Source organism: Drosophila teissieri, chromosome 2L, assembly GCF_016746235.2.
Source record: "Drosophila teissieri strain GT53w chromosome 2L, Prin_Dtei_1.1, whole genome shotgun sequence".
Classification (NCBI taxonomy): domain Eukaryota; kingdom Metazoa; phylum Arthropoda; class Insecta; order Diptera; family Drosophilidae; genus Drosophila; species Drosophila teissieri.
In genome coordinates this window covers 21,910,092-21,934,188 of record NC_053029.1, presented here as the reverse complement: position 1 = coordinate 21,934,188, position 24,097 = coordinate 21,910,092, and the positions used below count along the sequence as shown (strand labels likewise).

General features: G+C 42.8%; 3 protein-coding genes across 5 annotated transcripts; 1 reads left to right on the top strand and 2 right to left on the bottom strand.

Annotated features, from left to right (window-relative positions):
* Window positions 1–2,653: 2,653 nt before the first annotated feature.
* Window positions 2,654–4,851, bottom strand: LOC122622056. 2 transcript variants are annotated; one of them, XM_043800197.1, is made up of 2 exons: window positions 4,725–4,851; window positions 2,654–4,626 (listed from the first exon to the last, which is right to left on the bottom strand). In XM_043800197.1, exon 2 carries the CDS (start codon window positions 4,488–4,490, stop codon window positions 2,685–2,687), a length of 1,806 nt encoding a protein of 601 aa, XP_043656132.1. In that variant the 5' UTR covers window positions 4,491–4,626; window positions 4,725–4,851; the 3' UTR covers window positions 2,654–2,684. The 2 variants fall into 2 exon arrangements, with proteins under 2 accessions (XP_043656132.1, XP_043656125.1); XM_043800190.1 differs by having other exon boundaries at window positions 2,654–4,844.
* Window positions 4,852–8,254: 3,403 nt separating this feature from the next.
* On the top strand, window positions 8,255–14,996 carry LOC122626071 (neuropeptide CCHamide-2 receptor). The gene is made up of 7 exons (XM_043806187.1): window positions 8,255–8,565; window positions 10,777–10,996; window positions 11,056–11,222; window positions 12,407–12,600; window positions 12,721–12,841; window positions 13,798–14,202; window positions 14,978–14,996. The coding sequence occupies exons 1-7, from the start codon at window positions 8,255–8,257 to the stop codon at window positions 14,994–14,996; spliced, it is 1,437 nt and encodes a 478-aa protein (XP_043662122.1).
* Window positions 14,997–21,383: 6,387 nt separating this feature from the next.
* On the bottom strand, window positions 21,384–23,827 carry LOC122624896 (WD repeat-containing protein 74). Of its 2 annotated transcripts, none has more exons than XM_043804668.1 (3): window positions 23,627–23,827; window positions 22,519–23,569; window positions 21,384–21,623 (listed from the first exon to the last, which is right to left on the bottom strand). In XM_043804668.1, exons 1-3 carry the CDS (start codon window positions 23,712–23,714, stop codon window positions 21,581–21,583), a joined length of 1,182 nt encoding a protein of 393 aa, XP_043660603.1. In that variant the 5' UTR covers window positions 23,715–23,827; the 3' UTR covers window positions 21,384–21,580. The 2 variants fall into 2 exon arrangements, with proteins under 2 accessions (XP_043660603.1, XP_043660595.1); XM_043804660.1 differs by lacking the exon at window positions 21,384–21,623 and adding an exon at window positions 22,286–22,456.
* Between the last annotated feature and the right edge of the window lie 270 nt (window positions 23,828–24,097).

Sequence of the window (24,097 nt, the reverse complement as noted above, 5' to 3'; positions counted from 1 at the left end):
CTATTTTCGCACAGGATATCTTACGTGTGCAAAACTATGACAGCTGTTCCAGTTCTGTATTCGAGTGTGATTCGGATGCAGCGTTCTGACGCAGAATGGAATTCAATTACCGCTCCAGTCAGCTGGGCCGATGGAAGCAAGACAAGGCATAAATAGGATATTAAATAAGCGTAGGAAGCGACGGGCACGATTCAATCTGACGAGCTGTCAATTCCTGACACGCGACACATGCTCAATGAAGGTTGAGGCGCTAACGCACATACATACCGTCTGACAATCCGCTCAAGTTTTGTCCAGGAGGCAGGACTCACCTGTCTTCTAATAAGATATTACTCATTTGGTGCCTTTTTATCCTTTGAGCGATATTAGGCGCTATTTGACGCTTGATAAATGATAGCTTGACTGCCGCACAATCATCGACTGTGATTGTTTGGATGGGCTACTACTGCTGTAGACTAGACTGAATCTGGAATGGCCGAATGATTTATTGAAGGACCTAATTCACTCATGTTTTTGCTAGTGCTGTCACATCGTAATCAACTAGTTAAAGGGGAGAGATGATACATTTTCGATTGAAGGCACGGTAAAGGTTAGTCCAACTAGAAAAGTTACTCTTTTCAAGAACATAGATGCGCGTCTCATCTTGTATTTACTCAGGGCAGGTGAACTTGTTCGGAAATCATAAGTATCCGATGTGGACTAACAAGCCAGTTGTTCTTCTGGTGGTATTTATGCATTTGGCCTCTAGTGCCGAGAGATTTCGCTTTCCCCCATTTAGTTATCAAATAATACGATTGCAAGGGGGTGTACAGAAAATGAATGAAAATAAGTAAGGCAACAAATGATTAATTTGCATAACGGTTATAATTTAAATTCTAAGTTTTCCGAGCAGTCCAAGGCTTTATTTCCATCACATGTAGGTAAATGTGGTTGCTTTAGAGAAACTCACCAGCCGGCAGTTTTTCCGATCGGTTGGAATTTAATTTATTTTAGCTAATCCAAGGTGAAACTACATAACAGCTTTAAAATGGATGGAATAAAGCCTGTTTTATTATGAAATCTACATTTTACGTAAACGTATCAAAATTGTAATGCATATTTTATTTCATCTTAGGTACTACTAAGAACATTTTAAGAAAAATATGTTACAATAGAAACGACGACCAACTTGTAATACCCGTGAGACTTTTATAGTTAATAATGCCTGATAGCAATAATTCGATTAATAATAATTCCGTTTATGGAACGCGCTTGACACTTGCGCCTGCAGTTATCTACTAGAACTGTCAACAAAAGAAGTAGTTGTAGCATATACTAATTTTATGGGACAACTGTCCGACTTCAATAATTTAATAATTCAATAATTCAATATTTTATCGAAAGGTATGGTACGTAACAGTGATGTGGAAAATGATAACCACCTCCCCAAAGAGCACATAGATATATACTGCCGAAAACGAAAGGAAAACATACTCAAGATGATTGGCCAAAAAGATTGTGTAGTAATATTAAATAAGATTTCGCATCTGAACAATGATCGCTACTGTCATCATCAGAAGATCTGACATTAAACAACGCAATTTCCCATAAACAGTCTAGCGTAAACAACTCGGGGCACGGACATGAATGTCTGGGCGAGAAAGCAAATATTTACAAAACACTACATTCTGATCGGGCAGAGTCCTGGCCAAATGGCTGGCGTCGACCACATGAAATCAATTAAAATATTTGGCCAACTGTTTCCAGCACATAAAAATGCGTTCAGGGGGAACGTGGACCTTATAATAAAAAGTAATTGAACTTGGCGAGATGGGACCATAAAAAATGTGTTTCCGCCGCGTGGCAACATGTACATATGGATGTATGTACATATAAATATTCATATATCGAGATAGGGATGAAAACATAAACTGCTGACTTCAAGAAATAACAGCGATAATTGAAAATTATCCAAATAATGAAAGTAGCCCCAAGTAGCCTGCGCCAAGGGAAACCTAAACAAAGTGAAAGCTAAACACCTCAATCAAAACGCGCCCAGTGAGTTGTGGACAGGGAATTCTCGAGGGGCCACCGCTGGCACAGCTGTCCATCACATCGTTGATGGAATGCTTACTAGTCGAATGAAAGTGAAAATTAATTAAAATACTGAACGGCTTGGGTTTCTCGGCCGTTCTTTCCTTCTATGAAAGTGCGAGTTCGCATAATTTTGGTTTTCCTCATTTCCATGGCAGTGCCAGCTGAGCAGAGAGCGAGGAATCCAAACATTTGCCAAATAATTAATCATGCCACTTTGCGGCACAAAATCTCTGACAGATCATCGCCAAACGCCTACGTCCGTACCAGGCCACACGCTGAGTTCCAAGCCCGCCTGCCTGAAAGCTACTGATAAAGAAACACAGCTTCACCAACGCTGCCCAGCTTTCAACTTTTTTTTAAATAGCGCCGACAGCTGAAGTTGTCTACTTGGCTGACTGATGGCTGTATCAGGCTCACATTTCATTCTGACCGACCTGCGAAACGTCGTGCAGGTAGCAGCCGGTCCACTTCTTTTGCTTTGAGAGTTTGCTTCGCCGATTGGTCATCACTTCAAAATTAGCCTAATCAATTTTTGGCCACGCAGCTGTTTCCGCCACATACCCACTCCTACATGGACTGCTGCTAATAAAACTGTTTATTTTGGCCAGTCAGCGAGCCTTTGTAGGCGGAAGAAAGTCGCGCGTGGGCATGTACAAGAACTCGCTGTCCGTCCAGAAGTCCACCAGCGTCCGCTGCTGTGGTCGGGCGTCCAGGTGCTCGAAACACCTGGCGAAGAGCTGGCCCTGCCTAACGTGACGCATATGCCCGGCCGCCACCTCCGACATGAATTTGTCCACCGAGGAATCCTGAACACGGCTTCCACGCTCCGGCACCGCCCGCAGTCGCAGCGTGTGCGTCTGGGCGGTGTTTACGTCGACGAGCACGGTGTAAGTGGCCTGCCGGTTGTAGACACTACGGCTCGGGATGTTGTCCACAAAGACGTCGAAGTGGTCTATGCTGTCAAGGTCATGGGTTATCCACTGCAACGAGAGCGAGCCTCCGCTTAGCCTGGTCGCCCCACAGATGCTCACCGGGTAACTAAGCCGCGCTGATGGATGACGGCGGGTCCCATGCAGATCGGACTGAACCCGGTGGCGCACTTCCGACAGTACGCAGATGTCCATAAAGAAGTTCTTGGCCAGTAGCTTCGCCTCCAGCCGCTTCTGTCCCTCGGGCGATTTGAAAAAGTCGGACCTCTTAACCGCCCGACGCACGTCCTGGCAATGGTGACAGGTGCAATGCTTCTGATATGTCTGGCAACTGGAGGAGGCATCCTCGACATCGGCACTACTTTCATCAGGCTGACTGTTTCCCGCCTCCTCCGGGCTGACCAGAGCGAAGGCGTACTCTACTTTAGCGGCGGTGTCCTCGCTCTTTAGGTAAGGGCTCTCCAAGGCGCTGGCCCGAGTGCCTCGACTTGGGCGTCTGGGTGAACTAAGGCGGAAACTCTTTCTTGATCGGCTTGATCGAGGGGAATTTTCTTTCCTAGACGTGGTCGCTGTAGCTATGTTCGGTCTTGAATTAGAGGTGGTCGAAATTTTTGCAACCCCGTTGGGTAATGGACTTTGCTGACGTCTCAGGCTCGATCGCCGCGATCCCTCAGAAGAGTTAGGCCCAGATGAACTAACCATAGCAAATATGGGCCCTATTGCAGGCACAGACTGATTTGTTCGAGGTGACATCTTGGGTGACTTTTTACGTAAACTAGCGCGCGATGTCTTAGGTTTCTGGAGGAAATATCTGCTGCTTGAGCGATCTTTCGAAGAGGGTCGCCTTTTTGTGTCCGCTACCTTCACCTGACCGGGAGAAACTGTTGACGAGAGACTGTTGTCGAATCCGCTTCCTAAATGATCCTCCGACGAGTTTGCCAAATTGCAGTTCACGCTGTTCAACGCAGTTTTTGTAGAAGTGTCGGTACGGTAGTCAGCATCCTCAGTGAGACCCACGGGCGTGTAGCCAGTCAGAGGGGTGATGTCAGAGAGGAGATTGTAAAGGTCGTAGTTCGTGTTATTGAATGAGTAGTTGGAAAAATGTAAGGGGGCCGTCATCTGGGAGGTACTGGGCACAGCAGTGGGGATGGCCGAGTCCGTCAAAAGCGTATCATTGGACTTGCTCATATAGGGATTTTCCTCACCTACCGCCTGACAGCAGGAGGATGGCATCGAAGGCTTGGAATTTGACATTGAGCCGCTTCGTTTTATGAATTTGTGAAAGAAATGCTTCGCGGATGTGAAGGACTCTCCTGCCCTAACAAAATCCACTGTGCTCTTAAGAAACTTTCTGATCGAGGTGGAGGTAGAATCAAAATTAACTGTATGACTAGAGTTCGAGGATCCACTTTGCAGCAAGACGCGACTCTCTAGATTCGATTCTCGATCTTCTTCGATTCCTGACAACCTCTCCTCGGAGTCCATCTTAATCCGTTGGTTTAGGGAACTGTTGTTGGTCGTGCTGGTGTTGTTCCGCTGACCTGAGGTAAGAGAGCATTGACTGCTCTCCGGGCTGACAACTACAAAGACTGGCGGTGCGAGTTGGGTCCGAGCGCTTGATCTGTTTTTTATTAAACTTTTTAAAGTGCGGCTGGGCTTTGAGTGTCTCGTGTTGCCTGAAGGATCCGCAGGCATTTCGTCGGGCAACATGATGCTCACCCGCTTAGACATACTTTTAATTTACTGAAGAGTTATTTGCGGAATCTTTTACTATTGCAAAAGAAGTGTATCTATCGAAATAATATGTGTGTCGACATTTCCCAAACTGCCAACTGACACTAAGGCAACTTTACCTATCCTGTTGGCATCAGGAGTCTGCCCCTTTTATATAATGGAAAAGCGTGGACCGCATTTAATCATCTTTAATGACGGCTAATGGCTGGACCCGCTGGCGAGGTCGAGATCCATCCACCCATGACTTGACTTTGTCGCCGGAAGCTGGTAGCCGTAAGACTGGCCCGTGATTGCGCATAATTTTGTCAATGTTTGAAGCGTTTAGTGGGCGGAGTGAAATTGCATTACTCGCAGACCTTTCAGCTCTCATTAAATATGGCCAAGGCTAGCGTTCAGGTCCTCAAGGCGCCATATTTATATTTGACTCTAATTAGAACAGCAGGGAAAATAATAAGTTATCGTGGGGTTTTCCGTGAGTTGAGGCTGTGAGTTTAACAGAGCTTGAGGTGCACCTTTAGGCTTGTTTTTCTTCTAGGCTTATTATTCGGCTTGGCTGCTCATAAAACAACCAAATGATTAACCGACACGCCGCATTGCACAAACGTCTCGTCGCCAGAGCTACATCCGGAGCACGCAAGTGTATTAAATAATTTTGGTTTTATGATTTATCTAACACGTAATACAAAGGAACGTTATACATCGTCTCTTTGGGCTGGATTTCGTTTCCAAAATTCAAAGCTTTTCCACAATGCTACGAAGGATAACATTTTTTGTCCACCTTTATTTGTATATTTAGTCCCTGTGCTGTAATACATCCCTGGTTATAACATACAATATCTGGCTTTGCCTTTTGCATCTTCGCCTTCGCATCTTCGCTGCGGAAGGCAAATGCTTATTTTACCCGTGTCCCGGCATTTGAAATTGCTTAATAGCTGATTTTATTTAGCATATACCGCTCATACAACGACGGTAAATCATAGAAAAAAATGTATACCCAAACCAAATGGGTGCCACAGATGCTTTTTACAGTCACATCGCCGAACATAATACACAAAGAACACTCTAATGGAATAAATGAAGGTCAAATAAAAAATACTGTATATAATTGATTGAGGTCAATTGACGACATTGAGGGGTGTGTCTGGTCAGTCAAGTTTAATCATTTCTCTTGTTGATGACTGTTTCCTGCCCAGTGATCCCATGGGATTCCCTGTAAAAGGAAATTGCTTGTCTGCGACTAGCAAAATTTAAGTTTTTCGCATTCTCTCATGAAAAACCTATCCAGAAGTTTGGCACAGGAAAGAAAAAGTTTCCTGATTAAGAAAAAATATGACATCGTCTTTGTTGTCTCCAACAGCTATTTGACGTTTTCGGACGCAGTGCATCTTATGATTATAGTGCACATGATAATGAAGTAATGAAAAAGGATACTTTTGAATTTAACTTAAAAATCTAACCCCTTAAAATATTCTAAGTTGAGCGGGTGACAACATACCAAAAGTTAAGAACGCACCGATTAAATGTGCTTAGCCATTTGCCAAAAATTACACACGGTCCGATAAAAGAAGTTGGCATGGGCGAGGCCATGGCTAAAACCCACAATAAATACACAACCAGAAAAAAGATTGATTCACCAAGTCGAAGCTTATAATAAATACATAAATCAAATACTTAAATCAAGAAAGAACGCTATAGCCGATTTCCAAGTTAAATGTTGCAACGTCCACTCTAACTCTCACAAGATGCCCAAAACTGTCAAGCCCATACTCTAGAATTTTTGTTTAATTACTTGTTATTCTATTAGTCTTCTATCTATAAATATCTATCGATTTGCCAAAAAACGTTTGCCACTCCCAGTCTAACGCCCACAAACCGCCTATAAGTGAATAATTTTTTAATTTAATAACATTTTATTATTTTATTAAAATTATTATGAATCTTGTGAGTACCAGAGTGGGCGTTGCTAAAATGATTATGGCATTACAATAGAAATAATACAATTAAAATAATTAAAACTTTTTTAAAAGTGTGGTTTTAAAACAAACTTGCTTTTCATCTACATCTCCGGATTCTTCTAGCTTAATCTTAATTTTCTATCTTTGGGGAGATAAATAAACATAATATTATATATGATTTATGTACATACATATATGTATGTGTCCTTTGCTACGTTGAAACTTCTGACTGAAATCAATATACCTTCTGCGATGGTGCAATATGAGCTCCGGTCAAGACAACAAATAGCTGTTGCATTATTTAGATTCAAATTAATTTTTCGGATTTAGCATTTCGGATGCACCACATCGTCAGCAGTTAAAGAGCCTGATTCCATAAAGCTCTCCGGAATGCACTTTCACTTTCACTTAGCCTGGTTGATTAGATTTTCCAAAAATAGTCTCACGAGCTGGAACTTGATGGAATTCCATTTGCCGAATGGGAGGCACGCACTCGTAGGCCACAATCAAAATAAATAAATAACGAAAGCAAAATCAATGGCAGCTCACCAAATGGCAACGATAGCTAGTATCGAAACGAAATTGAAACAACATCGGGATAACAAAAATGCGCGCGGAGATGGTTGGACCCATCGCCACCCTCGCAAGCTGACAGCAGCCCAGATAAACCCGCCTTAGAGTCTGTCTTAGTCGGGCGTCAGGCTCAGCCCTGCTTTCTTTTAGGATAAACGCATTGCGACTTGAAAGTATTTGCTTCCGCACGAATGTTTTCGTATTAGTGGGATTGCGGGTCCGGAAACGGCAACAGAACGCCGGGTGGGCGTGAAAGATAATCACGGCCGAAGGGTAAGAAGATGGGGCCACAAATAATTGGATGTTTGAAAGACTCTGATTGCCGCACAGCAGTTACTTGCTGGGGGGAATATTTCGAAATTTATGATTATTGGCGCTGTAAATTCGTGTTGAATGCACACATGGTCAGCGATTGCATGTTAAGGAGATTCTTTATTATGCCGATACGCACACAGGCCCTGTACTATATGTTGCACTCGACACGGTTCAGCCTCAGATGCCGAATCATAAATTCTATTTGCCCACCCCGATGCACACGCTGTGTATGCCTGTTATTTATGCGCCTCATAGGTAATGCATTCCTGTCTAGATAAGCCGCATCGTATGCTTAACGGGCAGGCAAATGCACACCGATTAAAGTTTAACTGAATTAGTCTGAACTGACGCAACCGCCCTCTCTCTTTTTCTCTTCTATCTTAATTTTTCCTCCAACAGCTTCCGGCGCCAACTGGCGAAAGTCGTGCAGAAGCTGACGGACACCGCACCAGCAAGCTCAGTGGTCACGGCCAAACACAATGTGCAAAATAAAACACGAGCCCGTGGCAACACCAGTAGCAACATCATCGACATAAGCACAGAGGCCCAGACAGAACCTGCAGCCTTCCACGGACTGCGGCAGACCCACGGAAACGGGAGTGGACAAAGCGAGGCCATAAAACGATACGCATTGAAACAGTATTGAGAGCAATCGCAGCTCCTCCCTCGCACATGTACGCCGCCCTGATGGACGTGGGGCAGACGTTGGCAGCCAGACTAGCGGATGGCGAAGTCAACGGTGCCAACGACAGCGAACTCCTGGCAACGGGACACGGTCTGGAGCAGGAGGGTCCGGCACAGGGGATGGCCCACAACGCCAGCGCCGACGGCGGAATAATACCGTATGTGCCTGTGCTGGACCGCCCGGAGACTTACATTGTCACCGTGCTGTACACGCTTATCTTCATTGTGGGAGTTTTGGGCAACGGCACGCTGGTCATCATCTTCTTTCGCCACCGCTCCATGCGCAACATACCCAACACGTAAGTGGATGTATGACGCACTGTGGGGGTCCCGCAGAAGGTGGGCACTGTGGAAGTAGATAGGGGGGCATGGAACAACATTTATTGAAGGTCTTCCGCTTTGTTACCGTCTGCTTCTTTGGGAACAGCCCTTAACGGGCCATACATAATAATGTCTTTATATGGTCGCACATTTGGACTTAAAATGCGCTCTTCACTTCGCGATAGAGTGCGGGAAATACTACTAAACCTTATAGGCTACATATGATTTTATGGTTTCAGAAAAAAAAACAATGTTCTCCGAAGAGTACATTTTGACAAGAGGGAATGCTACATACAGTCGAGTTTCCCGACTATCAGATACCCGTTACTCAGCTAGTGGAAATTTTCAAATTATCTGGAATATTAGTGGAAATAAGGAAAAAACAAGAGAGAACACTATATTCGAGTTCCCCGAATATCTGATACCAGTTACTCAGCTATTGGAAGTGCGAAGGAGAGACTTCAACACTAACAGTTTTTGGCGGTTTGCCGGCGTTAGAGTGGGCGTGGAAAAAGTTTTTAGGCAAATTGAGAAAAATTACTGAGACTAAAAAAAATGTGAAAAAATATCAAAACATTTTTCAAAAGTGTGGGCATGGCAGTTTTGGTCGGTTTGTCGGCGTAAGGGTAAGCGTGGCAAAAGCTTATCGATAGAAATTTACATGATAAATACAAAAATGAAAAAATATCAAAAGGTTTTTCAAAAGTGTGGGCCCAAAGCTGCTACGGTTTGTTGGCGTTAGAAATTTACAATACAAATAAAAAAATATCAAAACATTTTTCAAAAGTGTGGGCGTGGTAGTTTTGGGCGTTAGAGTGGGCGTGGCAATATGGGTCAACAAACTTGCGCTGCGTCTATGTCCCTAGAGTCTGTATGCTTAATCTCAACTTTCTAGCTTTTGTAGTTCCTGAGATCTCGACGTTCACACGGACAAAAGGACACACGGACGGGCAGACGGACATGGCCAGATCGACTCGGCTATTGATCCTGACCAAGAATATATATACTTTATATAGTCGAAAACGCATTCTTCTGCCTGTTACTTACTTTTCAACGAATCTAGTATACCCTTTTAATCTACGAGTAACGGGTATTAAAAAAATCTTTTTAAGTCCTTGAAGCAAACAGAAAATATCATAACAAGCCATCTGTTGTCTGCGATTTTCGACAGAAAACTAACATTTCCGGCGAAAAATAAAAACATTATCTGGGGGCACAACATCGACTTTGAATCCGGAGATAGCAAACTAGCTCATCTCTATTGGCAAGTTGACAGTCCTCGTAGTCGTAAACATTCAGCCCGTACGCAATGTGGTCTTACAAACCCGAATGTGAAATTCATCTATGACAATATACAAGCTTTATTCCGTCCCACTTTTATTGTTTTTATTTTTGTCAAGAAAACTACGAAGCAGAGGCAACCCGACAGCTGGCAGTGGAACTCTGGAAGAAGGCTGTCCGCTATGCAAATGTTTATTAACTTTTTAAACTTGTGCAGGCTTGTAACCGGAATTTAAATGTACATTGAATTAAAAGTTTCTGGGCCAAGATGTTGGCTTGACAGCAGCTGCTTAGGAAGCCATTGCCTGAGTTTGGTAGCCACTATCTCTCTCGAAGCGAATAGGTCCCTTCGTTTTGGACCAACTTAATCTGTAATTGGTCATACGTTTGCATTGATTGCCCAAAAATTGCCACTACACTTCAACTGAGTGCCTGATTGCAGTGAGCCAGTAGTTGTGGCAGTAATTGTGATGGCCAACGTAATCGTCCTGCCATTGGTGGAAAGTTTGCTCGACGACTTTGTCGCGACTGTTTGTCTAGACTCGATGACTGAAAACGTGTCAGGTTGGAATTCAGGTCACATGCAATCAGCCAAATCCAGCAGTTTTAATGATTCCCCCGTCCGAGGGCCCAACACTCGTCCTCGCTGGTTCACAGGTGTTCGTTGGTGTCAATGTCAAGCTGATTTGCTCTCAACCGTTCTTTTACTTTGCTCTGAACAGCATAAGGGTGAAAACGCGCATGTGTTGGCGTGTGTAGGTGTCAGGATTTTGACTTGCCCTTGAAAAAAAACAAAGCATTCCAAGCCAAAAAATCTCGATCCGGGTGAATGGACATTGAAAAAGAGTGGGTTGAATACCAATAATCTGTAGTGGTAGTAACCCTTTACCGATTTCATATGCTTCCAGATACATTCTCTCACTGGCCCTAGCTGATCTGTTGGTTATATTGGTTTGTGTGCCCGTGGCCACGATTGTCTACACGCAGGAAAGCTGGCCCTTTGAGCGGAACATGTGCCGCATCAGCGAGTTCTTCAAGGACATATCAATCGGGGTATCCGTGTTTACACTGACCGCCCTTTCCGGCGAGCGGTACTGCGCCATCGTAAATCCCCTACGCAAGCTTCAGGTGAGTTATTGTCGACTGATCCTCTAGAATTTCATAGGAGATATTATCTTCCCCAACAGACCAAGCCGCTCACTGTATTTACAGCTGTGATGATCTGGATCCTGGCCATCTTACTGGGCATGCCTTCGGTTCTGTTCTCGGACATCAAGTCGTACCCTGTTTTCACAGCCACCGGTAACATGACCATTGAAGTGTGCTCCCCATTTCGCGACCCGGAGTATGCAAAGTATGTTGATAACGCTGTATTTATATAAATGACTTTTTCCGGCCCTTACTTGTACTAGATCCATATGACAAATATTAGGTTCTGCCAATAGTCTTGCGTGAGCCTTAGTCATTAGCGCACCCACCAGCTGTCTTTTCCGCAAGCCGATGCAACTGCTATTACCTGTTTCTTAAGAACACCTCTAATCAATGCTGCGCCTCCCCATTGACGTGCTTAAGCTCGCAAGCCCCGGCAAGTGAAAGTTAATTCCTTTTCCCATCAATGTTGCTGCTGTGGAGCAAGCTGGAAATCCTTTCGTGTGGCTGGCGTCAGCTGTTGCCACATAATCTGCTTGTGATGTAATTTACACAGATCCTTTAGGAGGGGGCATTGGACGCTCCTAGCAGCTGTAGTCGCCCTGAAGTGGTCGCTAATTTTTCATTTACGGCATGCCGACGGGCTTTATAATACCCATTACTCGTAGAGTAAAAGAGTATACTAGACTCGTCAAGAATTATGTAACAGGCGAAAGGGAGTGTTTCCGACCATATAAAGTATATTTATTTTTGATCAGAATCAATAGCCGTGTCGATCGGGCCATGTCCATCTGTCCGTTCGTATGAACGTCAAGGAGCTATGTATAAATGCTAGAAATTAAGCATACAGACTCCAGAGACATAAACGCAGCGCAACTTTGATGACCCATGCTGACCCACGCCCACACTTTTGAAAAATGTTTTGATATTTTTTAATCTTTTTATTAGTAATAACTTTTCGGCACGCCCACTCTAACGCCCACAAACCGCCCAAAACTGTCAGTGTTGAAGGGCCTCCTTTGCACTTTCACTAGCTGAGTAACGGATATCAGATAGTCGGGGAACTCGACTATAGCGTTCTCTCTTGTTTTTATTCCACTTGGTGGCATGTGTTTCGACCACGCTAAGAGCCGCAAAATGGCGAGGAAATGGTATTCAGAGTTTGTAAGGCGATGGCCCTTCATTTTGATTAACGCTCCGTCTTAACGCTCCGTCATACGCTGTCTGTCACGCTCAAATATTCGAGAGAATTCGCAAAGTTCATTATTGTGAGGGGAAATTGAAAATGCAACCTTCAATCTCCATGGAAACTGCTTTATTCCTGTTCAAGCCAGAAAGCAGACCAGGCTTACGGATAATCTGCCATGGTTCCGAGTAACTCTCTTCCAGGTTCATGGTGGCGGGCAAGGCACTGGTGTATTACCTGTTGCCGCTGTCCATCATCGGAGCTCTCTACATCATGATGGCCAAGCGGCTCCATATGAGCGCCCGCAACATGCCCGGCGAGCAGCAGAGCATGCAGAGCCGCACCCAGGCGAGAGCCCGTCTTCATGTGGCGCGCATGGTGGTAGCATTCGTGGTGGGTAAGTCATCGCATTCCGCATTCCGCATTTTGCAATCCGCCATGCTTCTTCTCACATTCTGCATCGGGCATCCCAAACGACTTCACGGACACTCTAATTGGCTTGCCACTGTCATTGCAGTGTTCTTTATTTGCTTCTTCCCGTACCACGTGTTCGAGCTGTGGTACCACTTCTACCCAACGGCAGAGGAGGACTTCGATGAGTTCTGGAACGTGCTGCGCATCGTTGGATTCTGCACGAGGTGAGTGAAGCAGCAGAGGTAGCGCGCTTTCAGCAGTTTTCGGGTATCAGAGGGACATTTTTCTTGACTCTATGCTTGCAATTGCCATGCAAGTATCCCATGAGGGGCTCTAAATTTATGGTCGCCAACGCACTCAGTCACACCAATTCGTAAAAATAATTGAAAACGAGTTGGTGTAGTACATATCTACATGCTCTGTTGTATGTATATGCTCTTCAGGGCGTTTTCCTTTAAAGTTTTAAAAGCACACTTTTGTGGCATTGCCCCTGGCTTTTGACTTAATTTTAAATTAAAACAGATTATGCATGGGAACCTCATTCTCTGAACTTTTACCAGTACATTTATTTTTGTTGACAGTCCGCCCCTCACAATTTTCTGTCCTTCCACTTTATTCTGGAAACCAATTTGGGCGTCACTTAGCGCAGTTAAACTCGAAAATAATGTGGCAGCAGTTTGGTGGATTAATTCATTGCCGCGCGTCGGCAAAGCCATTTGCATTCTGGCCAAATGGGTGGTAAGTTACATCAGACTAAGTTACAGCAGACTATAAAATAGAGCAGAAAAATAGTCTAATCACAAAATCCCTGCCACTCGCATTCTAAAAAAATAATTTATACTTCTGAAATGCAAGTTGCTGTTGCAATTTCCTTGTATATATCTTTATAAGTTGGATTGAATGTCTGTAGCACAGTACAGATGATGTTCTCGATTCTATATGGGTTTATTATGTACTGCGGTCACTAGTGTGTAGTCAGTGTAGCCTTTTCCGACTGCATGTTGGTTTCTATACCACTTGCATATTGAAATATTACAGCTGCGTTACAAAAATCTGACCTGACATCACATACACTGTGACAGGGTATACAAAATTTGTTCAACAACCGTTAGCTTCTTTTCAGTGCCGAAACTAGAATCGTTTATTGGCACTAACCTAACCGAGGGTTTTCAATTTGCAGCTTCCTCAACTCGTGCGTCAACCCTGTGGCCCTCTACTGTGTGTCCGGGGTGTTTCGGCAGCACTTTAATCGCTACCTCTGCTGCATCTGCGTCAAACGGCAGCCGCACCTGCGGCAGCACTCAACGGCCACTGGAATGATGGACAATACCAGTGTGATGTCCATGCGCCGCTCGACCTACGTGGGGGGAACCGCTGGCAATCTGCGGGCCTCGCTGCACAGGAACAGCAATCACGGAGTCTGTGGCGCTGGAGGAGGAGAAGGAGGAGGGTCAGGTCGTGTGGACAGTTTTCATCGGCAGGACTCGATGCCCCTGCAGCACGGAAATGCCCACGGAGCTGGTGCGAGCGGGGGATCCTCCGGACTTGGTACCGCCGGGAGGACGGCGTCTGTGAGCGAAAAGAGGTGAGGCACGATTATTGTAGAGCTGCTGGAGGAGGAGGAGGTGGTGGTATCCTTGCAGGCCGACGACCAGCTCTGAACGGAAACAATTGGCCTTTGATCTCACTGTGTGCTCGCACCACTTGCATTTCAAATCTCGCACTCTGCACTCCACACAATCCCCCTGGTATTTTTCAGCACGGCTGGACTATTTGAGAATTGCCTCCGTGCAACGTTCAATAGGTTAAAAAATGATTACTTTAACCGAATTTGCATCATTAAGTATTTACTTCAACTCTTGTTATGGATAAAAGGAATGGAAGGGTTGGGAAACAATAGCATATTACTAAACTCCATGTCGCTGTATATATATATGTATATATCTACCAAGCAAAACTTTTGCGCATAAATACACATTCAATGTAACGTTATGGTATCCTATATTATGTGTTAATTAAGTAGGTCCCCAACATGATAAAATGTAACTCGTTATTACCTGGCTCAGTGCAATAGTGTTATAAAAGCCACGGAGCTAGGAACCTAGCTAATTTCCGAAATATAAATTGCATATATCAATACGCTAAGAGGATTTCAGAATAAGATTAATGTAAATAAATGGATATTTTAAATGTAAAGAGCTTGTATATTATGCTGCATTTTTATAGCCGAAGTCTTTTGGATCGTGGAGCGTTGAGGAAACAGGTAGGCCCATGCACATATATACTGCAATTAATGTGCAATCTGCTTAGGTATTTTTTAAACAATATTTTGGCTAATCTAAAATTTGTTTTGTTTTCAGCTTTATAAATCGTTACTAACGTGGCGGAATGCGCTACTAAATAAATTGAGGTACAGAAGATAAACCCCTTAAAACCAGGAATCGGGCAACCCATCATATGAAGACTACGGATAAGTTCGATTTAATATTGATATTAAAAATGTAAATTGAAATCAAAAATAAATCAATATTATATGTATTGAAGACTTAACACCATTGCCTATTGCGAAATTTAAAATTTGCGTGCATTTGGAAATTTAGGCGAAGATGATAGATCCCATTTGTTAAATCGTATGCTACCGCAACGCCCCTACAAACCGAATATAAACTTGGTTGTTATTCCAATTTATTTCGGATCTTCGTCAAACCACCCTTATCATGGCTAAATATCCAAATTGCTTTGAAGTTTGGGGCCATTGAAACAACTACAAATGCACAAGCTCCCTTTGCACCATCCAATCCAACAAACTCTTCCACACTACCAAAGTTTATTTGGACAAAGGGAATCGGCAGGAGAAGTCCAAAAAAGGCAATAAATACAATCTGGACCCAAGCACACGCAAAATTTCATTATTGCATGCCTATCAGGGCGTCACAGGCCACAACCACCGTAGTTGGTGTATGTAAATTGGCCAAACACGGCATTTATTATCAGAGGACATCCCGTCGAGTCCATAGTTATTGACATCCAATAAGTGGGACCTTAACATGTTGTATACAAAAAAAAGAATGCTGTCCATCGGTTGGCTGAGCAGCCGATCGACGTATCGCCCCCTCTAAATCACAACTGGCCCCTTCAGTTAGAAAATTCCCTCCGTGGACCGCCGTCGAAATGCGAAAATGCGGGGCCAAGCATTTTTGGTCCTGCACATTGGAGTCAAAGGGCATTGGATTTATGCCAACGAAACTGAGTTCACCACAGCCTGCTGCCGTCAAAGGTAAATGCGAGACTACCACTGGGTATAGCCGCAAGGGCGGCGTTGATTCGCAGGCAACTAAGCTCCGATTTGGAACAGCAATGGCGATGTCCATCGCACAATTAGCTAATTTCACTCTACCCCACGTGTTTCCTTTTGGGGTTGAGCAGGATGCCACTGGTCAGCGTCGGTTGAGTTAAAAGTTTACGACCATCGAAAGACAACGAGCCATTAAGATAGTTGCACGTTAAGTAGGTCAGACGCATATACCAATAATTAAGCTTACTGAGGAATAGTTATAGAAATGTGGACACGGCATTCCCCGTGCATTTAAAAATTCACGTACTCATGGCCATTGGTTTGTCTTTAGCTGGGATATATATAAACATGCGAAAGGACTCGATAGATCCGCGTAAAAGTGTCTATTGAGTGGACCATGGAGCACACCGTTTCCAGCATCAATAGCGAACTAATAACTAACAATTAGTAGGCTCACCACCATCTTGTGTCTTATCTTTTATGTGTTCACGCATTCATAAGTCCTCATTATCAAAGGCACGCGTAAATACTATTGCTTTTCCTGTGGCGGCTGCTATTTTCCCTTTTATGTTGGACCAACACGCAGGCAGTTATTCCGGTTTTCCAATGGCTGGGGCTTATACTCGCCAATGGTGACATCCTTTAACTTAAGTGCTGGCGGCCATGCAAATGCTTGTAAATGCTTATTCTTGAACACAGGAAAGTCGAAAGTTGATAAGAACCCTCTAAAAAATATCAGAAGCGCACAAAGCAAAAAATATGGATCTTCTTTTAAATACCCTTTAACACAAGCATTACAGTAATGTATTTTGCAATTAAAAGAGGTTTAGGAAAAAAAATGGTAGGTATACATATGTACTTGCTTCCCGCGGCCTTGAATTCCAGAGTGCACAACATATATTTAAAATAGGAGATCACATTTTTTTGTTGTCTTTTCGCTTTGTTAATTGTAAAAACCTGCAGAACACAAAAGGAAAAAAAACGAAGACGAAGCAGATGTGTTTGACAAGAGGAAAAGTGAACCCTTCGTCCTGTCCGTTTATAGTCGACATGCGACACATGTTTGATTGCTAGTAATTTCCATTTCGAATTCTGACCAGTGCTCATTTGTAGGCCAGCAAGTTATCTCCGACCTTAATTGCTTAATGGTCTTGGGATTGTATAAATGGCCCAAACTGGCATTTCGCCTTTCAAAGTATCTAGAATAGAGCTTTAACAATGCGCCATTCCCGAACCACATTTCATCTCGATTATGTAATGAATTTTAAATGAACCAGACGCCCCTTTTTTCGGCTGTCTACACTTTCAAGTTTATTGAATTTTACTCGCAAGTATCTAATTTCGTTTGTTCGCATTCGCCATCGCCATTAAATTAAAATCAATTGAAATAGGTTGCCGCGGGGAAGCAGGGAAAAGGGAAATTGAATAAGTTATAGGCTAGAATTAAATCGGCAGATACGCACGAATTCGGGAAGGAACAAGAGAGAATGCTATATTCGAGTTCCCCGACTATCTAATACCCGTTACTGAACTGGTGGAAGTTTTTGGCAGTTTGTGGGCGTTAAAATTTTTGGCAATCCGAGATAAATTTAAAAGGCTAACAAAATTGTAAAACAAAATAGTTTTGGGCGGTTTGCGTGGCAACATGGGTCAACAAACTTTCGCTGCGTCTATGTCTCTGGAAACTGTATGCTTAATCTCAACTCTCTAACTTCTATAGTTCCTAAGATCTCGAGTTCATACGGACGGACAGACGGACATGGCCAGATCGACTCGGCTATATACATATATATATATATACTTTATATGATCGGAAACGTTTCCTTCTGCCTGTTACATACTTTTCGACGAATCTAGTATACTCTTTAACTCAAAAAAACAATATAAGGAACACTTTTATATGTAGGGCCAACGATTCTGCGTACATTAAACTGCACGTGTGTTAAATACACGTCGAAGATCTGATCGGTGAGCTAAGCTAACTCGATCTTAAGTATATAACTCTGATCAATAATATGTACATATACAGTCTGTTACTCTTCGTTTGCTGTCAGCACCCACGGGATTGGATCAGCATCTTTGAAATATACAAATCAGAACTTTTTATGCGCAAGGTATCGCGCGCACTTTTTGGGACGCGAAGTGCGACTCATATAATAGGCTTATGCAAAAGACGGCTTAAATGCACACGCACTTTATTTAATGACAGTCTTACTGATAGAACAACACCTACAAAGCAACATTTAAAATCAGGCGGGCAAATATTGTCGAATACTATCCCAAAAACGCAAAAAATGTACCTTTAGGGAAATTGCTCAACGCTTAATCCAATAGATTTGACATCACATACAATCACAGATGATTATAAAACTCATGCATTTTTCAAGCAGATTACCAAGAAATTACCATTAAGAAATGCCATAAGACGTTTTCGTCTCCGTGTGAGCAAAAGAAAAAAGAAAACTGTTTTACAAAACAGTGCCCTCGTCACCTGTCGCGTGCGTCATCGAAAATCAAATGAAAAGTAATTAGTCAAGACGTTTTCGGGTTCGGCATTAATAGGATTTACTTGAAAAAGACTTCCAAGCTTATTTCAGGCATCCCAAGCAACTTTTGCCGAGAAATCTCAAAAACAAAGGAGGTTGAGTAAGAGGCTTTCTCTTTTATATCACCCAAAAGCTACATACATATATACTTTAATATTTTTCAACCCTTTTAGCTTTCCGAAAAGCAGTCGAACTTGTGTTTGTTGTTTCAGCCGCATCGCATCACCATAGAGCCATTAAAAGTCAATTGGGCTAGAAATGCAAAGAGCCAGACAGTTTAGAGTCGTCGAGTATTCTGCCAGCGCACATGTGCCAGTCGCACAACTTTCTGGCCTCTCGGAAAATAACGCAAATATTCAAGGTCTACCCACGTGTAAGCACTGGAGCCCACATATTTCGTCCCGACAACATTCCGCTAAATTGACTTCAAACTTGCAAAGTTGGCCCACATCCCGAAATATTTGCTATTGGCTCGAATCCATTCATGTAGGGGGCGTGCTTTCACATTACCGCTAACCGCGGCCTGGGATAACGAAAACACTTGCCACTGGGCAGTTTAAAGCTATTCGGTTACGACATCCAACATCGATTGATTGCGAGCTCTTGGAGCTAAAAGGAGCATTCTTGGAAGACCGACATCTCGGCCTGTCCCAACTTGGCGCACTCCTTAGTCGCTAGCCCTGGCCAACGATACACATCCTGGCCCGGAACCCGAGGCAGTGAATTACTTGCTTTCTTTATGATTATAGGCCACTTCTTATTGTGTTCCAATCGTAATAAGGCTCGTTGCGGCGTTTACCATTTAATGAGTATGCAAATAACGAGCAGTTCGTTCTTAGCTGACAGCTGACACTCCAGGCCAAGGGGTTCCAAAAGACGTGTTCAAGTGCTGTCCAAATAAGCAAACATCCATCTGCGGATCGGTTGATTCGAATGTTACGGGGTTAACTTACCATTAGTCGGATGGTTCTTCGGGCACAAGGACGTTGTTAGCATAATGATGAGTAAACTAACAAGCGATTGGGAAATAGTTAAGAGTTAATTTCTTTGCCATCAAATCTGGCCCTGCAACTTTTAGCCAGATTTATATGCTACTTGCAAATTGCAACGTTATCACAAGCGCAGAAGTTTGCTCTTGCATTAAAAATTCCGGGCTCTGCTCCGGCAAACATTGTCAAGCAATGTCCAACTTTTGGGGGCTGTCAAAGCTCAGTCGCTAAAATTGTGTCGATTGTAACCAGAGCGAGGCGCCAACTTTCAGAGCCAAATTATTTTTCTGCCAACAAAAGTTCCCTGGCGCGTATCTGGAACAGCAAAAACGACGGGAAAACTAAAAGGTGCCCAATAACCGTTGATGGAGGTGGAAGGTGGGCAACGTAAAGATGAAATTAAAATGTAATCTAAAAGATTTTGGAATTCCGGTAGTGTTAGTCGCCCCATCGCTTTTCGTCGGGCAGGTTTTTTCACTGACATCCAAGCGTCAATCAGGACGCGACCTATCCATGCGCTATGAAAAGCCAGTTTTCCAAAAAGATGGCGAAGATTATACTAAGACGATATTCGAAATTACCATTCGGGAATGCGTGTACATGGCGTGAAGGCCGGGGTTGGAAAATGGCAGTTGCCTTATCATCCGGCTGCCTTTATGGCTGCCTCAAACCGCTTGGAAGCTAGATGGCTGGTGTCTTAGTATTAACCTGCTCGACTTTTCAAAAATATTATACCCGGCTCGCGAATACAACTCGCTGAGAAATGTATTCTCATCATTAATAAATACCAGTTATTTACCTAGTGGGAATGAGTGCGACTAAGAAATTTCATCATTTTTTGGCATATTGACAATAACTGGCAAAAAAATTTTAAAATCAAACTCCAAGCCATTTTTGACAATTGTGAAAGTGATAGAATGGGCGTGCAATCGCTCTGAAACTAAATTAAACCAACTAGGCGTCTAGCATCTGCATGCATAAGACTAATAATTAAATCTTTAGGCAAAAATTAATCCTAGTTCATGAGATATACAATGACTTTATACTGCACAGTAATATTATGTGTATCTTATGAATTACTATGTTCAAGACTATTTTGACAGAAGCTGATGAATGACACCGAATTATTAATTACTAAATTATTAGTTTTCTCCGATTTCATGCACTAACGTTTTTCCAAATATATATCATTGTAAGGGTACAAATAGGTTTCTCAAACAGTATTTTGATATTAGATTAATACTATTGGTAATAAAGTACAGTGCCGCTCAACTGAATAGTTTTGAAAAACCTATTTTAGATTTTTTATCTCACATTTTTTCAAATGCTTTATTTTTGGGTATACTAAATTCGTTGAAAAGTGTGTAACAAGCAGAAGGAAGCGTTTTCGACCATATAAAGTATATATATTCTTGATCAGGATCAATTGCCGAGTCGATCTGGCCATGTCCGTCTGTCCGTCCGTATGAACGTCGAGATCTCAGGAACTATAAAAACTAGAAAGTTGAGACTAAGCATACAGAATCCAGAGACATAGACGCAGCGCAAGTTTGTTTATTCATGTTGGCTCGCCCACTCTAACACCCACAAACCGCCCAAAGCTGTCATGCCCACACTTTTGAAAAATGTATTTTTTCATTTTTGTAATAGTGTTGTAAATTTCTATCGATTTGCCAAAGAAAACCTTTTGCCACGCCCACTCTAACGGCCACAGACCGGCCAAAAACTGCCACGCCCACACTTTTGAAAATTGTATTGATATTTTTTCACATTTTTGTTAGTCTTGTAAATTACTATCGATTTGCCAAAAATCTTTTTGCCACGCCCACTTTAACGCCCACAAACCGCCAAAAACTGTCAGTGTGGAAATTTCTCTCTTGTTTTTTATTTTCAACCTTCATTTGTATCTCATTATATGCAGGAAAAGTGGCGGGACATATGCAGCGGTAATTCAGCATTTTGCTTCAGTTTGACAATTCAAAGATCAACGCAAATGCGTACAAGACTGTACTTCAAAAGGCTTTTCCACCGATGTCTGAGATGTATGGTCATATTCCAACATGACAACGCTCGCATCCATACCGCTTGGGTTGTAAAACATTATCAGAATGTCAAATTGGTCGGGTGGCCGCCTTACTCCCCTGACATCAACATTATCGAAAACATTTGGGGACTCCTGTGAAGGACAGTATACGAAGGAGAAAACAATTTAGTGATCCTGGTACTCAGTTGATGCAATAAAAAAAGCCTGGTCAACAATTTCAATAAGTGAAATTAAAACAAGAGAGTAAAACCTATTCAGTTAAGCGGCTCTGTATATAAGAAGCATGTAAATATGTTTAAAAACGACGTTAACTTTTTGCTTATATTTAAAAATATTATTAATATCCTTACTCCTCTAGTAACTGATATATACTAAAAACCCAATAAAAAATGCTAAGCCACAGGTTCTTAACATAAATAAAACACAAGGTGAACCGACCGAGTCGTCTCTTTAAACAAGGCTTCTTTTTACATTATTTTCCCCTTATACTGTTTTTAAAAAACATGATTTTAGGAATGGTAAATAAACAACTCCTTATATTAGACAGCAGGAGCTGTAATGTTTTTACAGACCCATCACTTTATTGAAAGGGTGATGGATTCGACTTTTATGATATTTGTGTGGGTAAAACACCATTATCGCCGTCGACGTTTGTTGTCTGCTCATTAAAATTATTATTTATTTTATGTATTTGTGATACCTACGCACCTCATGTCCCGAGGCTCGAACCACAGAGCTCTGCGGTTGCCTAAGATACCATATTCGTTAGTTCATTAATTAAGTAGCTCCGAGTCTCTAAATATACTAATTTTTCTTTATTTTTTCTTATTAGTAAATAAATGTCGCTTCAACTATTTGCAACCTTTTTCTTTTTAATTTTTAAAGACTGTCCCAAAGATTTTCTTTTTAGGTTAGCCTTTGAATGCTTAATATCAGACGTCCCTTCCTCGGACTCATCGCTGTCACTGTTGGCCAAAAAAGAGATTTCAGCGTATTATTCAATTACTTAATATGAAGTTAAACTTACCCCACAGTGGGCATCTGATCGAACATGTGTTCGTATTCACTGTCCACAAATGTTCCGTTGACACTCTTATTTTTACCCACGTATCTATCCACTTGAAGCTCAGCGGCCTCCTCAGATTCTTCTAAAACCCCTGGCTCGTTTTCAAACTGTCTGATAAGTATCTTAGTGGCTTTTGATTTGACGTAACATTGGTAGAGCAGCACTGTGGTTTCAGAGTCATGGATACGAACGTATCGGTCTAGGCTTGCAGAGCTGAGGAAGCGACCGGAGGTATCCAAGTGAAGGTCACTTATCCCGCCTGTGAATCCCTTGTACGTATGCACATGTGTTTTCATGCGTCGAGTGTCAAAGGCTTTTAAAGCACCCATTGTGGTACCCGTGTAAACAAAGTTTCCCTTTGCCACTAGAGTCGTAAAGCTCATCCCGTGCTCTTCGCTGGCAAAGCACGTAACCGGTCGACGCTGCATGCGCGTGTCATAGATGCGAACATAGCCAGTTCGCGAGCAAGTGGCAAGCACACTCGGCCCATCCACAAAGCCAATATCGCTGTCCCAAACCGGAACCTCCAGCTGCAGATAGTCGTTGGGCAAATTTTTTGATGTGAAAATCTGTTTGCCGTCGGAATTTAGATCGTAGACCTTTAAATTGTTTTGACGCTCTTTTCCGCCAGTGGCTACAATGCTCCTGACTTGCGTGCATTGGCGCAGGTGGTCCATTTGGTTACCCGTGGTGATAACCATTGGCTCGGACACATCGCTCGCCCCTAGCTTCAGGCTCTGTATCTGTCCGTTGCCTATGCCGGCAATAAGCATGTCGTTGTATCGGGCTAAACCAACGATTGGAGAGGCGTTAAAGGATAGTGTCTTCCTAGAATGCCCCTTCTCCATAAAGGAGTGAATCTCCACGGCGTCCTTGGTCCGGCCTAAAAGGATTTCCGCCTGATCGTCGTTGCCAAAAGCGAGCGATGTGATGCGGGAATCCTTACCCAAGGTGCACAAATCACTCAGGTTGCTTTGTCCATAAGGGGTTTTGTCGGAAGCAGGCACCAGATCTAAAAGATTGAAGTGATTATTGCAAGTGCTGCTCGTTTAAGAATAAACGGACGTACGTTTAAAGGAGCCCGTGTGTGTTCCCACATACAGTTCGTGCTTTGCTGTGTAGTTTACATGTTTAATATTTGCAGTAGTCCACTTCATCTTTACACGCTGTTTTTCTTAATACTTGACTTTAAAATGTGAAGAGATAAGCGGCTATACAAATTCTTGTGGTCAAAACAAATTCTACACGTGCAATAGAGATGTAAAAGACATCTGCTAAATAATCTATGTTATCGTTGATATCGATGTTTAATGGGCATCGATGTTTTTCCTAACATTTAGGGTATTCTCTTTGGTTAAAAAATCAATTTCCGGTGAAAACTACTTCTTTTGTGAAAATAAAGAGATAAATGATCACTAGACTTAATATTTATAAGAACTTCTTTAAAGTGCGGATTTGTTGACATATTAAAATAGTATGCAAATTACATTCCCGGTGATAAATCCAAGTATTGATTCTAACTTATTATGCCAATCGAATT

Coding starts and splice junctions, on each gene's coding strand:
- LOC122622056 (XM_043800190.1), bottom strand. CDS start 4,736: ATGTCTAAGCGGGTGAGCATCATGTTGCCCGACGAAATGCCTGCGGAT.
- LOC122626071 (XM_043806187.1), top strand. CDS start 8,255: ATGTACGCCGCCCTGATGGACGTGGGGCAGACGTTGGCAGCCAGACTA. Junction 8,566..10,776: donor ATGCGCAACATACCCAACAC/GTAAGTGGATGT, acceptor ATATGCTTCCAG/ATACATTCTCTCACTGGCCC. Junction 12,601..12,720: donor GGTGGTAGCATTCGTGGTGG/GTAAGTCATCGC, acceptor CTGTCATTGCAG/TGTTCTTTATTTGCTTCTTC.
- LOC122624896 (XM_043804660.1), bottom strand. CDS start 23,714: ATGAAGTGGACTACTGCAAATATTAAACATGTAAACTACACAGCAAAG. Junction 23,570..23,626: donor ACACACGGGCTCCTTTAAAC/GTACGTCCGTTT, acceptor TCAATCTTTTAG/ATCTGGTGCCTGCTTCCGAC. Junction 22,457..22,518: donor GATCAGATGCCCACTGTGGG/GTAAGTTTAACT, acceptor TTTGGCCAACAG/TGACAGCGATGAGTCCGAGG.